This window comes from Bidens hawaiensis, unplaced genomic scaffold (assembly GCF_021521415.1).
Source record: "Bidens hawaiensis isolate Kalapana, Puna unplaced genomic scaffold, B.hawaiensis_p1.1 tig00011787_1, whole genome shotgun sequence".
Classification (NCBI taxonomy): Eukaryota; Viridiplantae; Streptophyta; class Magnoliopsida; order Asterales; family Asteraceae; genus Bidens; species Bidens hawaiensis.
The window spans coordinates 685,472-700,256 of NW_027491935.1; the positions used below are offsets into that span (position 1 = coordinate 685,472).

The 14,785-nt window shown below is 33.3% G+C and overlaps 1 protein-coding gene and 1 pseudogene across 2 annotated transcripts; one reads left to right on the plus strand and one right to left on the minus strand.

Annotated features, from left to right (window-relative positions):
- Nucleotides 1-3,565: 3,565 nt before the first annotated feature.
- On the plus strand, nt 3,566-4,910 carry LOC143538973 (uncharacterized). The gene is made up of 4 exons (XM_077032410.1): nt 3,566-3,570; nt 3,681-3,862; nt 4,384-4,407; nt 4,503-4,910. Exons 1-4 carry the CDS (start codon nt 3,566-3,568, stop codon nt 4,802-4,804), a joined length of 513 nt encoding a protein of 170 aa, XP_076888525.1. The 3' UTR covers nt 4,805-4,910.
- Nucleotides 4,911-5,155: 245 nt separating this feature from the next.
- LOC143538975 (uncharacterized) lies at nt 5,156-9,850 on the minus strand (annotated as a pseudogene). Its single transcript, XR_013136351.1, has 11 exons — nt 9,828-9,850; nt 9,346-9,400; nt 8,852-8,939; nt 8,549-8,594; nt 7,166-7,346; nt 6,906-7,019; nt 6,602-6,709; nt 6,295-6,516; nt 5,705-5,788; nt 5,475-5,626; nt 5,156-5,412 (listed from the first exon to the last, which is right to left on the minus strand). The product of XR_013136351.1 is annotated as an uncharacterized LOC143538975 (transcript).
- Between the last annotated feature and the right edge of the window lie 4,935 nt (nt 9,851-14,785).

The following is a 14,785-nucleotide window of genomic DNA, read 5'->3' on the forward strand; positions in this document are numbered from 1 at the left end:
TATGAGCCCCTCCCTTTGTTTTGCGTAAGGTCCCCTTTTTCTTTTATAGCTTCTGTCTTACAAAATAAAATATATGAACCGTCCAAACCTAAATCTCCTTCACCGACCTCCCAAAATCTGTAACTTTTTTGACCCTTTTGTTTAATTCCTTTTTCTCCACTTATTGGCCCACTGTTGCATAAGCCTACATCAAAATAACTTTTGCCCACGTTAAACCCATCTATAAATGTTTATTTCTATTATGTTATTCATTATATCAATGCACACACCCCATGATCTCTTAACATGTATCGTACATATGAATTTATTATATTGTTATATTATATGATATTTAACTTTGAAAAGAGTAATACAATAATAGTATACCGTTTATTTGTTGATTAGTTTATCTGTTTCAGGTTTAATTTGACTACACCATTTATGATCTTTGCCTCTTGAAATCATTAAATATCTAAATATGAGCCAAACAGAAATATATTTAATAAAAACCTGAAATCATTGATTGTATGTGTGTGTGTTGTGTGTTTCGGCTGAACAAGGGAGGGGGGGCTGCCGTCGCAAGAGGGAGAGGGAGAGAGGGAAAGGGTTAGGGTTTGTGTTATTAAGTTGTTTATATAATAATTAATTATTTCAGATGTTACAACTTGCACCCTCTACTTGTATTTAGTTTAATTATAGCACAAACTAATCTTTTTCATCCATAATATGATGTTATACATGCAAGCACCAAATTACATACAAACATAACACGTATTTATACCAAGTACTTGTTTATAATATTTATTGTTTGTTCACCAACGGTTTGAGTCGACTCGTGTGTGATTTGGTGAAACTCCGAAAGATTATTTGTGTACTGATTGTCATGTGTCATTTAAACTCTAATTAAATGCAATGAGAAATGCGTTAACTGGAATGACATAGTTTGTGTGAGCTTGAGTTTGAATTAACGAAGTTTGGGTTAACGGAGTTAACCTGAAATTGACGAGTGTCACATCATTCCCATGTTGAACGAATTTCATCCCGAAAATTTGTGTCATGTCGCGATGGCTGTCTGAAAAAGAGCAAAAATTTTCAGTTTGTCTCAAGTTTGGGTAGTGATTGCACGGGAGTGAGTTACACTTGACTTATTTAGATTCTTACAGATCCAAATTATAACTGAATTCAATAGAATACCCCTTTGCGCCTTAGGGTATATTGTGATTAAAGAGACCGGGAGGTGATTTAATCTTTGGGTACCTTAGAAAAGTTAGGTAAGGTGAGACTGGGAGGTGATCCGAACCATTAAATCGTTGAGCTTTACGTGAAATTTAGGATTCTTAGGTATTGTTGGTGAGACCTGGAGGTGATCTAGCATACTTTAGTTATTCCTTAAGTTTCATATTTTTAGAATCCGGGTACCAATCATAAATCCAATTCCGAGAGTTTACAAGTTGACTAGTAGCATTCCTTACTTAGGTAGTTATTTCCCCTGTTTGAGTTCTAGTCAGATCTATTCGTGTCTAGCTTTAGTGTTAGTTTTATTTTAAGTATTCTTTAGTTTATAGTTAATAATTAAAAACACAAAAATCAATTAAATCTATTTATTTAAGTTATTAGTCAGATTCTAGTTTAGGTGTTACTAGTGTCCTTTGGGTTCGATATCCGAACTTCATTAGGCTTTACTACAGTTGATAGGTACACTTGGCTGTCTAGTGGTCTAGCATTAGGATAGTCTAGATTTATAAATTTAAAACTAGAGTGTCTAGGTTATGTTAGGTTTTGAATAAACTGCTTTCAGTACATGGAGGTGCTTTAACCAATTTAAAAACCCTTTACAAGTTTTCATGGTATAGAGCTAAGAAATTATCAATTTAACAAACTATTACAAGCTAAAAGCTCTACATTAGGAAAACAATAAAGACAACAATATAACCTTACTAACCGTAACTGGTGCAAACAATTTGATGATGCACACACAATCCACACTATAAGAAGCATAAGAAAAAAAGTTAACATGGTTTGTTTTCTTCAAATGTCATGTCTGTGCTACTCGAGTAGGATTCTCTATCCTTGGCACCATACAAAACTAATGGGACCTTGTTAAGGTCAAATTGTTGAACCTCTAAGACAAAGCTTCTACTATTATGAAAAGTTTGTTGTTGAATCCAAGGATGAGTAATTAATTTCCGCAAATTGTTTTATTCCACTACCACCTCTTTCATTGTAGGCCTATCATGACCTAGTGAACTAAGGCATCTCTTCAATAGATCACCCACAACTTGTATTTTCTCAAACATCCCTTCACGCAAAACTCAAGGTTCAACAATTCCATATAAACAGTTTTTTATAATTGAATTGACAAAATATGTTGATAAATCAATTTTTACATTGGAACTATCAATAATAATTGTTTTTTTCCCGGTTATGAGTTCCGCAAGAACCACTCCAAAGTTTTATACATCACTTTTCTTCGTTAGTTGACTTGTGCTAAAGTTCTATTGATCCAAATATCCTAATATTCCTTGAATAAGAGTAGTTATATGTTGGTGATCTAATGGGACTAACCTTGATGCACCAAAATCTAAATTTTTTGCGATAAAGTTATCATCTAAGAGAATCCAATGTTGATAAGCTAAGCCGACAAACTAAACATGTTCTGATTGACGTTGATGTCCATGGTGGAAAAGAAGATTATAATGAAATGGATAAATGTTGGTTTAGTAAAAATTAAACACAATTCATTCATGGAGCAAAACCATACTTGTATCAAATTTCCGAGATGAATACTCAGATTGAGTTTGGAAATCATACTCAGATTTCATTAGACACTGGATGTGGTTGCCAAGTTTTGATTCCTATCTAATTTCAAGAAATGTATTCAATATATTCTCTATGTTGGCTAATAGCACAAGAACAAGCAACATTAGAAGCACTTAGTTACAATTCAGTGATCATAGTTCAACTTTTAAGAATTGAGGAAACACAAGAATTTTTCCAGTTTGGTTCTCGATAGTTTTGACTAGATTTGTTTTTTCCTTATTCGGATTTTGAGGAAAAAAAGACCTTTTAAGGGTGAAGTTATGGTAGGTATCATATATATATAAAGGGGTCAATGGTAATTATTGAATAGTATGAGGGATATACATGTAAACTTGTAATAGTTCTACTATGTCCTTAAGCGTGGTTAATGAATGGAAGTGGTTGCTATTGACTTGAGAGTATGTGTTCTTTTACAATTCTTTAGCTCGATTATCATTTTGTATTGTAACAAAATAGGCTACTGGTTAAATTTACCATATTGGATACACTCGTCTTTCAATCCTGACCTAAGGCTAACGTTTATGAACACTCGTCCAAAGGTATGCCAGTGCGGTGAGATAAAACATGTTCAGTTTCAAGATCCAACAATTAAATGTCACATACACACCTAGTCTCCTATCATTATCCAGTGTAACTAAAACTAAATGATGAAGACAGTTATCAAACATGGATTACATGTAACGTCAAATGTTTCCCTTATGGCTCCACCGTCTACTAAATTTTAGATGTTATACTCACATTTTACCAACTGTTGACTAATAATATTATGTGGTATAAAACATTTGTTCCACTTTTTTGTAAAAGGGGTCTGCTCTCCAAATACAAACTCGCCTTTCTTCGTCCCAAATACATTCTCAAAAAATAAACAAACACTGTTTCAGGTGTTGTTTGATAATAATAATAATAATAATAATAATGGTAGTGATTTCAGCCTTGTGTTTGTGTGTATCTTTATATTGGAAGCTTAAAAGTGGCTTTGATTTCAAACCCACTTTGATCTCCTCTTGTACTCCATGCATCTGTCATTGCCCACCTCCTCTCTCTATTCTCAAACTTGCCCCTGGTAATTTCATCAGTTAACCCCTTTTGTTGTCTTTATCTCATTTTATTATTACCACTTTCATATTCTTTTTACCCTATTTGATTTTGGGTTTTTTAGTTGTTTGGTTTGCCATTTGGGTTTTAAAATTTTGGGTAGAAAATACAAAAGTTAGCAAAAATAATTAATTAAGGCCTAATGTTTTTTTGTTAGTTAGTAATTACTTGATTATTATACATTTGGGCTAAAATATTTGGGTTAAACTATATATTAAAGTAGTATCAATTACCTGAAATTCAATTTAAAAATTTTAATCTGTAAGTTCGGTTCGGTTAGGATTTCTTGGTCTTAGTTACATGCAAAACCAAAACGAACAGAAAGTTTGGCTTTTACAAAAACATAACCAAACCGTCAGTTTTTGTTTCAGTTTGGTTATATCTGTTTTTATGCACCAGCATGAATATTGCTATTCATGAAATTAGGTATTTTATTATTATATATACATCTTGAAGTTTGACTATTCTATCTTGTTCATTTTGTTGCAGGCTTGGTTAACCTTTCTGTAACAGGTGAGAGTTTATTACTGCAGTAAAAAATAAAAATAAAAACGCAACTAATTATCTGTTTCATTATAGTATATAATGATTTTGTTGGTGAAATATAGATTGTGGGAGGGATGATCCGGATTTGAAAGAAGAGATGGAGAAGCAGTTTGTTGATTTACTATCGGAAGAACTTAAATTACAGAAAGCGGTTGGTGAAGAACACATACGCCATATGAATATTACGTTTGGTGAAGCGAGAAGGGCGGCTTCACAATACCAAAAAGAGGCTGAAAAGTGTAACACGGCTACTGAAACATGTGAACAAGCCCAAGAGCAAGCCGAGGCTTTGATGAGACGGGAAAAGAAGGTGACTTCTTTGTGGGAACGACGTGCTAGGCAACTTGGTTGGGAAGGCGAATAGAGGAGCTGTTTCTGAAATAACATTGTTGTTTTCTATATGTTAGTGTAGCAATATTGTCTTTATTGATATTGGTTTAGTTGTAGAGAGTGGTTTAGTAGATGCTCTCATGATCAAGTTGTAGGTCATTTGACTATACACTTTTAATTACTTGTGTTTTGTTTATTAGGTGCTAATGTCGAGTAACCGTTTAGCGGGGGTTGTATGTATTTGCGTGTTGAAACTTATTATGATAATATTAAGTCTGGCAGAATGGGCAGGTTGACTAATAGTTATAATTAGCCTTTAAAATTGCCACCAAACAAACCTGAAAACATCATGTCATTTTGTCGGATCAGAAACCGAGCACGAGACCTGTCCAGGTTATCTTAATAGTTCTTTTTTTTTTCTATTCACTGTTTGGTCCGGTCATTAAAACGATGGAAATCACTATTAAAACACTGGAAATCACCATAATGACCTTCAATAACGGTGTGGTAATTGTGATGTTAGAACTAAAACTGTCACCAAGAACAACTGTAGATTTCACCAACTGAAAGTTGATTACCAACTAAAACACAAGATGTTTTAACACAGTACAAGAAGCATAGATCACAAAGATGTTCACCACACTGACAAACTCTATCAAACCAAACATATGTGAATCCTGACAGACAGATGCAGACCCACAAACCAAATCACAACACCACTGACTCGAGATGTACACAGTCATTTAAGCAGCGTCTTCACAATAGCCTTCACGTTCGGCTTCTTCAAGTCAGAATAGGACTGTCCACACCCGATAAACATCACCGGCGCTCCCGACATTGATAGTGCAGCTCCAACCTATATTATTATATTATCATTATAATTAGAAACAAATTAACATAAAAAGGCGAGTCTAATATGTTCTAGTGGTTGTACCTTATCATCAATAGTATCAAACTTGGTTAGCAAAATTCCATCAATCAACCTCGGGCTCGGTGTGGGTGACAGGTCAGCTAGTTTCTGTGGGTCAATAACAAAATGAAAAAGTTATTGAACAATGTTGGTGCATAGATGTCAGTAGTTCATATGTCTAATGTCTGTAATCGAGTCTGTAATATTGTTTATGTAATTGTTTGTTTAAAGCGAAGTTGTTGACAAGTTCGCCTAGGCGAACTTGTTGAACGAGCGAAGTTAAGGAGGCGAAGTTGTCGTGTATTTATATAGTTTACAGTTTACTGTTTACGGTTGGTTAGTTGATCGAATAGTTCAGTTTACGTGTAATTCATTGAGTCGAGTGACGTGAGGTCGAGAGACTGTAAGTAACACGGTTCGAGTTATTAATATAACGTGTGTTTGTTCGTATCGTGTTCGTGTGTTCGTGAGCTTATATTCTACGTCCGTAACGATCTACACAGGGATTCCGCACCTGTGTATATCGGGATATCTCGTGTGATCCGTCCAGGGAACCTACAAACAAAATATGTAAAAACTTAATCTACCCTATGAATTATGATTATGATGTTGACCTGATTGAATTTTGCTAGTTGATCAACAGCATCATTACCGACCAGCGCCTCACCAACAAAGACTATTGACATATATAAGCTTAGATAGTGCACGCATCAACGGTTCATTATCCTGCATGTGTCAACAAGAACCACATCTGACCCGTTGCGGGTGGCCTCCTGTATTGCTTCCTTCGCAACGGTTGCAGGATCTTTCTCATAACCCTTTTCAAATATAGGGATCTGAAAGAAGAATGTAATATAGTATCATGGTTACAAGACATGACAACATTATGATAGAAGAGGTCAACCATCATACACTCATTACCTGGAGCCTACGAGCATGAGTACGCAGATGCTCAACTGCCCCTTAACGGAACGTGTCACATGCAGCCATCATGACATCCACATCATGCTGCTGAAGCCAGAATGCCACCTATACAATTGCATTCTGTTAATCGGATAGCTTTTGACTATTTGACCCGTACGACCCATTTCATATTTAGTTAAGGTTTTTAGCTTAGCCCACTTGACCAGTTGGAGATAAAACATAATCCAAATCAACGATTTGTCGGTCAACAGATCAAAATCGCCACCTGTACCAAAAAAGTGAATGGTTGATAATTAATTACCTTGGCAAGAGTAGTAGACTTTCCTACTGCATTAACTCCCATAAAAACCACAACATAGGGTTTATGCTGTTCCTTGGCAACATGAACATCCCTCAAAATGCCAATAGAGCGCCTTGGAGTTCAAAATCATCTCCTCAGCCCGCCTCTTTTGTGAGGTGCCTAAAGGAAAGGTCTCATAAAAATCATCGTACACCGTCCGTTTAGGATCATAGATTTCAGAAAACTCGTGTTTGAGCATCCCAAGCAACTCGTCCGCATACAACAGATTGTGGAACATCCATTTGAGGTGTAGGATGCAGCACCGGATCGTTCCTCCAAAAGGCAATTAAGACCGGATCAAGGTGTCGATTGGTGATCCACGTAGAGCGTTTCCAAGCTCTTGACATGTCCACAGGATTAATCCTCCTCGGGTGAAGATCAGTAAGAGGGTGTTTGGGATTGCTTATTTTCACCAACTTATAACTTATAAACTTTTTTAAAAAGTAATAAGGTGTTTGGGAATGCTTATATTGTGAGATGAAAAGTTTCATAAGTTACAATGTTGTAACTTATTAACTTAATGAAAAGTTATAAGGAGGTAAAATAAGGAATCCCAAACACCCCCTAACTCTCTCTCTATATATAATATTTGGAGCTGATAAATAAACAACAGTTTAAATTTGCCTGAATCAATCTAATATCAATAACATGATTTCAACATCCTAGAAATAAAGATGAAACCGAATTTTCAAATTGAAATAAAGATTTGTTCATCGTAATTTCAAATAACTTGCACTTTTAATTAAAAAAGAAAAGACAAGAGATGGTTAATGTTTCAAATCCGAATGAGAATTGTGAAGTTAATTAAGAGCACATGATAACAGAATTGCAATCGAAAGTACCTGTAAACTGCTTATTATTATTAATTTGTAGATTAAAGAACAGAAACAGTGTGTTTGTTTGGTGTGTGTGTGTGTGTATATACACATATATATATATATATACTAGCTTTTAGCCCCCGTATTACGGGGTTTTTTTACATTAGCCATTTACAATATTTTGAATTTTTAGTTAATTTATTATAATGAAGTTTGTGACATACACGGACCAATTTTGATCCATTTACATATGGTTATGTTCATTTATGTTCATTTTTGGATGAAACATTGAATTAATCTACTTAATGTTATTTATTTCCTTGTGTTCATTTAACCAAATTTATTTATATGTGTTTATTTATTTGTATTGGTTTATGTTTGTTCATATGTTCGTTAATGTTCATTTACCTTTGTTCAAATGTGCATTTAGATTTTAAATGAACGAACACAAACAAACACATATATATGTGTTGGTGTACGAATATATGATTAGGCGAGGTTTAATATCTAAATGCAATCTTTAGTCATACAATCTTTATAAAATTGTGAATCAAATTAGAGGGAAAAAAAAACTAAACATGCATTTCATCAAATACTTTGTATGTATATACCCAGATATCAATTATATGTAATATGTCTAATTGAACCAATTAGTGTTTGGAACATATCGAGAGATACATCCAGTGATCTTTTCTAACCTCCATCATTGTGATGGCATTTCTATTAACCTTGATAATCTATAACTTGAATCTAGCCATCACTAAGTTTAGAATAATAATTTCATACCTTTTGCCATTTGACTGTTCTGACTTTACAATTTCACATATTATGTCTGCCAAAGTAAAACAAATATACACACAAGATATAAGGATCACAACATATAGTAGAAATTGAAAAAATACATGTTCGAACTAAATCATATAAGCAGTTTTTTTAATGATAGTTGACAACGGTTGGACAACATCCTTTCAAAGTACTGTTGCTCTTATTCTGGTGCATTCTGAATAAACCAACTACAATTGAAGAAAAACACAATAACATCAAGTATACCAACATAGAAAGACACTTAAAAGTGGATTTATAACGAACCGGTAGTCGATGGTGAGCTCTCAGAAGCAATTTTAGCAGCTAGTGCAAATAATGTTGCAAAAAATATCCTGGTAGCGTGAGGGCAAACCTGAAATTCAATTTAAAAAGATTAGGCAAATTCATAACAATATTATACGTGAATCTTACAATATGAAACGCTTTCCGTTGAAATAATTAAATCCCTCAAGATTTGGTGATTAACCAAAATGCTCAACAAAAATTAAGATAAATTATGATGTTTATAATCTTCTAAAAACTGAATTTTGACCTTGTGGAAGGAGTCAAGATCAAAGAGCCACCCATAAACCAAAAACCTATTATATATTATGATTTCTGGTTTTGCATGTCTAAATGAATAACATGATGTTATTTTGATTGTAAACAAATTAATAGGCATTGAATCATACAATTGTAAACCAAAAGTGCTGCTGAATAGCTAATATGTTTAAAGCACACATTATTAAATAATACAAATTCATAGGTATTGATTTCACCTCTGATGATGTGGTTTGCAGCACTTCATCCTGTTCATCAATTTGAAACGTGTATCTAGTTCAAGATATCATTAAGGGATACATAAATTTAAAGTTTGACGGAATAAAGAAGTGAAGATCAGAATTCATACCTGAAACGATGAGTCGTCGGAAGAAGCAAAGAATTATACTTGAGAACCACTGGGTAGGGAGAGCAACGGCTGAACACTATTTAGGGTTATGACCCGTGTAAGTAAGTATCTGGGTCAAATCAATGATAGCTCGTCATTTAATAATCAAGCAAATCTGATGACTCCAAAAAAATGGGGAGCGACTACATCGCGACACGTAAGATTTTTGGATCTTCGTTTATATATATTATTGATAGATAGATAGATAGGGGAGGGTTATAGAAGACTATGAATGAATCATAACCATTAAATCATGTTAATCAATTGTTAAGATTTAAAATTACCAAAAACAACATAGTTTCATATAATTACTTTTTAACCACTATAACCGACATAGTTTCTTAGAATTATTCTTTCACCATATGTTGTAATGCCACTTGTCAAAAATCTATTGGTTCTTACCATTCTTAGGAAACTCTTTCTTTTTATTTGAACCATTTTCTATATATATATATATATATATATATATATATATACTAGCTTATATGCCCGTGCGACACACGGGTTGAAAAAATTAAAATTCTAAAAATATTAATAAATAGAATTTAAAGATCAAATTAACATTTAACCAAGTTACTCAAATGGAAGGGTTTAGACAAGTGTCGCTTCTAGTTTCCATTTGCAATTATGTTAACACCAAATTCAATTTACTATCATGTTCATCAAACATAAGTTCACGCCTCCCCTTTTATAAATTACAAACCTATTCAGCAAACATAAGTCCACATCTCCCCTTTTACAAACTCTAGTATAACTCTAGTATATATATGTGTCCATGTGACACATGTTGAAAATTTTATTTCACCGTATTAATAAATATAGTCTATGAAATTTTATAAACCAAATAAATATGTAGCCTAGTAAATTAAATATAATGAAAAATAAAATACATCAAAAACTTATTACATTATACAAAATTTGATGTATTTGAAATATTGCAATCACTATACTATCAAAATAAGACCACCGTATATTCTACAATTTGAAGTAGTAGAGCAACTTTTTAATCGATATTCTCCAGCTCCTAATTCTTCAACACCTTTTGCAAGCTCATAAGCTCCTATCGGACGGCCGTCTCTTCCACCATTAACCTATTTATATTTATGTTTCTAAAATATGAGTATTACTAATTAATAATTATATATTATGCATCTAATGTGAATGAAAGGAAACACTACATTAATGCCAGGCGTAACAAAATCCGACGCAAGTTGTCCCGACCCTTAGTCATCCCAACCAAAAACCCCTACCAACCCGAACAATATAACACCTTTTTTAGTCGACCCATAATGACCTGAAGTGTGAACCCCTTGTGACACCAGTTTACCACAATCAATACACCAGTTCAAATTAATAACCAATCACTATTTGGTTAATTTGCTTTGGTTTAGTGAGTTAGTTCGTCGGTTTTCGATTCGATTAATAACCAAAACCAAACTTAAGCTACAATTTCTGATTAGAGTTATATGAATATTTTGGTTCAATTAACCAAGGGTAAAAAAAATTGACTAACCGATATTCGGTTAATCAGTTTTTGTTTAATTACGGTTAGTGGTTCGCTTAATTACTTATTTCGATTTAATATCACCTTGTATAAAGTTAACCTTGCGGATCTACACATTTCCAGCAAGTAAATTGTGAAAACCTCAAAATCCAAGCACGCGTGTTATTAGATAAAATCATTTCTAAAGTCTAAACCATCCACAATATTCCAAGTAGGTAAACTTCAAATTATAAGTTATGGTCTACCTATGGAAATTAATTACCTGACAAAGCAATCTGTATGGTAGTATTATTGTCTGCAATGCATTCCACTTTCAAAGTTCCCAGCCCATTATTTGTTTGATCTTCCAACTTTGAATCATCAATAAGCTAAATCATATATAATAAAAAAAAATCTTATGAGCATATAACCCAATTCCTTATTTATAATCGATCCAAATGCATAGTAATATTATGTGCATCTGATGATCACATCTTGCATCTTGCATCAGCCTTTAGACCATTGACTTTTATTGGTTAAAATAGACCACTAAAGTCAAACTACCCGAGAAGTCAAGTTTGTTGATGAAAACAAACAAACATAAATGAACACAACTAAATGAACACACACTAACAAATATTAAACCATTAAGTACATGACTTATCCAGGAAATTTTTTAAGTATTTTTTTATTAATATGTAAACAAACATAAATAACATGACATAAATGAATGAACATAAACGAACGTTTACGAACATAAATGACCAAATGAAAAGCTGTTCATTTCCTTCGTTTAAGAAATGAACACAAGTTTTTTGTTCATGTTAGTCAGTTTAACAAAATTTTTGCCGAATAGTTCACAAATAATTCATTGAGCGTTCGGTTGGTATACATATAAAAAATAAACAAATATTACAATTCCAGGATTGTCTCTAATCTAGTTATAAAAATAATCACCTTTTCAGTCCCAAAGAAACAAACTAAACATTAACATGGGCCATATCTTTTTTAGTTAAGTTGATGATAAAAAATTTCTTACCCAACATCACACTCCCGAATTCCCGAATTGCCCTTCACATTATTATTATGCAACTCTTTGTAAAAATTTAAAAGTATAAGTAGCAGCTAAGAAAACTAACCATTTTTCTTTGATTATTTTATTTTCCATTCTCTTGGTTAGAGGTGTACAAATCGATTTTTTTTTGAAAACCGGTTTCGGTTTTTAACCTATTCGGTTTTTTCTTTAAACAAAAAAACCGGTTTTTTTAAACCGGTTTCGGAAGCATAAAAACCATAAACGATACAAACCGGTTTGTAACTGGCTTTAAAAAACCGGTTTGAGAAACCGGTTTAAATAACCGGTCTAAAAACCAGTTTGTCACTTGCTGTTTTTTTTGCTGTGCAGCTGCTGCTGTTTTTTTAAAACTTTTTTGCTGTTTTTTTTAAGAAAATGTAGTTTTTATAAACATATCTCAAAAACTACCCAATTTAGCTCGTTAATATATAAGTGGACTCCTACTCAATGAACAAAATATAAAATATGGGAACAAACCTTCCCAAATATATCGGGCTTCCGAGGAAGATTCTAGACAGAAAAGCAGATGCAGCAGGTTGAAGTGGATTATAAAGTGCAACCGTTGTTTTAAAAGCGTCTCTGCAAATAAAAGGGTAGCATAGTTATAATCAAAATTTCAAACTACCGTTGTTTATTTCACCAAATATAAAAAAAGCTCCACCTTTATTTTGTTTACAAAACTTATAGGCTATAGCCTCTTCAAATTCCACCGATTTCTTTGGTGGGTTCTCCTCATCCTCGATGACAGTTATTTCGTAATTGTTGGGCAAGAAGGTGGTAAGAGCCCAAAAATTAGATTATTACGCCATTTAAGCAATTTTTTCACCCTTGCAATGGCATTGACACAATGACACGTTAGTATCAATTCTGCATCAAATAAGCTCTTAAGTCAAACTGACATATGGTCAATCTTCCAACAAAAAATTATTTACCATTTTACCTTTGAGCTTTAAAATCTTCCATTACATCAAGAAACATGTTATATTTCTCCCGTTAGTCTAGAAATATATCTTTTTTACTTCATATATGCCAACACATCATTGGTTGCGTGAGACTCCCCATATTGCTGCCATCATCACCACCACCAACACTGCCACCGCGTCCGCCTACCATTCCTTCACTGCCTCATCCCGGGGCTTGCGGTTGGCCATATCTATAATTAAAAAAAGGACATTTAATATTTTAGCATTAAATAAAATGGAATCATATGATACATATAAGCAAGATAAGTTATAACTTAAGAATCACATATGCAAGTTTGTACTTATAATTGTATTTAAGGATACCAAACAACAAATTCAGTGACTAAAATGTGTCATATGATACCATTTGATAAGTAATTCTAATATTGCTTATGCTTTCCATTTACAATTGCCTAATTCCATTTAAAATTCTGATATAATCAATAAATCACAGTTCAATGACATTCAGAATCCACACAGCTCCGAAATGCAAGAAACAAAAACTGATAAACACGTAACCCATTGCTAATTGGACTCTAAACCTTACAAATAAATAAATTAAACTGGCCCATGATTATGTAAAGCCATAACATAAACATAAGCATATAAATAAAACCTAAATAAAACTTTTAACTCATAGTTAATTAAGTAATTACCAAACCCATAATAACCAAAAGACCAAAATGTTAAAAATTGTTTTAAAATAAGTTATAAAATGTAAATTAACAGTAGTCAATCTCAAAACATATATGATAACTTTCTATTAATTGTCCTTGCTTTTTACTACCTTGAACATATGAAGAAAGAAATAATATTTTTGTTTTTGCCCGTTGCATAATTCAATGGTTTCATGAAATAAAGCAAATATATAATAAATCTTAACTTTGTTTTTATTTCACCCTGTATTATTTATTTAAACATTTCGAATGCGTTTTTGAAAACAAAAAATCCAACCGGCATATAGATAATAATTACAAAACCAAAAAGTTGAAGAATACTTGCATTGAATTGTTTGTTCAAAACTTTAAGAACCAATGGATCCAATTGTAGGTGGCTTAAGGAATTAAATAGTTAAAAATTTGTTTTAGTTAGATAACCATATTCTTCAACATGGCCATGGCGTACAAAACATTCACAAAAATAAACAAAATTGAGGCATCCAGTGACGAAAACCCTAAATTGTATCAACATTCTTGAAACCCCAGATTAATCGACATCTCAAGTGCCAAATTAAATAACTTTCACTCACAACATATAATACAAATCAATTACCTTCACTGAAGAGGATTCTGAATATGAAAGTACAACCACGGACGCATGAATTTGTGCACCTTCGCTATCTCAAATTAGAAAAGTAGTCTAGAATGCAAAATAAATTAAACATTGTGGTAAAGGTTGTTCATGGGTACTGAAAATGAAGATTGTTCTTGAGGCGAAGAGGAAGAGATTTGCGGCTGCGAATACGCCTCACTTGTTGGGTTTTTCCGATGGAGAGCCGATAGCTTCAAGATTTCAAAGCCCCACACCACCCTGCATCTCCACGTACGTACAGGGCTACACCACGGTCGTATAGGCTGCAAAAAGCTGTTTTTTTGTCCCCTTGTCAGGCATGTATACCCTATACGATCGTATAGGCCTATACGAGCCGTATAGGCACGTGGGGGTGGTGTGGGAGGATCACATCCCTTTCAAAGAGAGACGGAAGTTGAGAGAAAGAGAGAGACTGTAAGTATAGATTGATTCAATTTTT

Coding starts and splice junctions, on each gene's coding strand:
- LOC143538973 (XM_077032410.1), top strand. Junction 3,863..4,383: donor TATTCTCAAACTTGCCCCTG/GTAATTTCATCA, acceptor ATTTTGTTGCAG/GCTTGGTTAACCTTTCTGTA. Junction 4,408..4,502: donor GGTTAACCTTTCTGTAACAG/GTGAGAGTTTAT, acceptor GGTGAAATATAG/ATTGTGGGAGGGATGATCCG.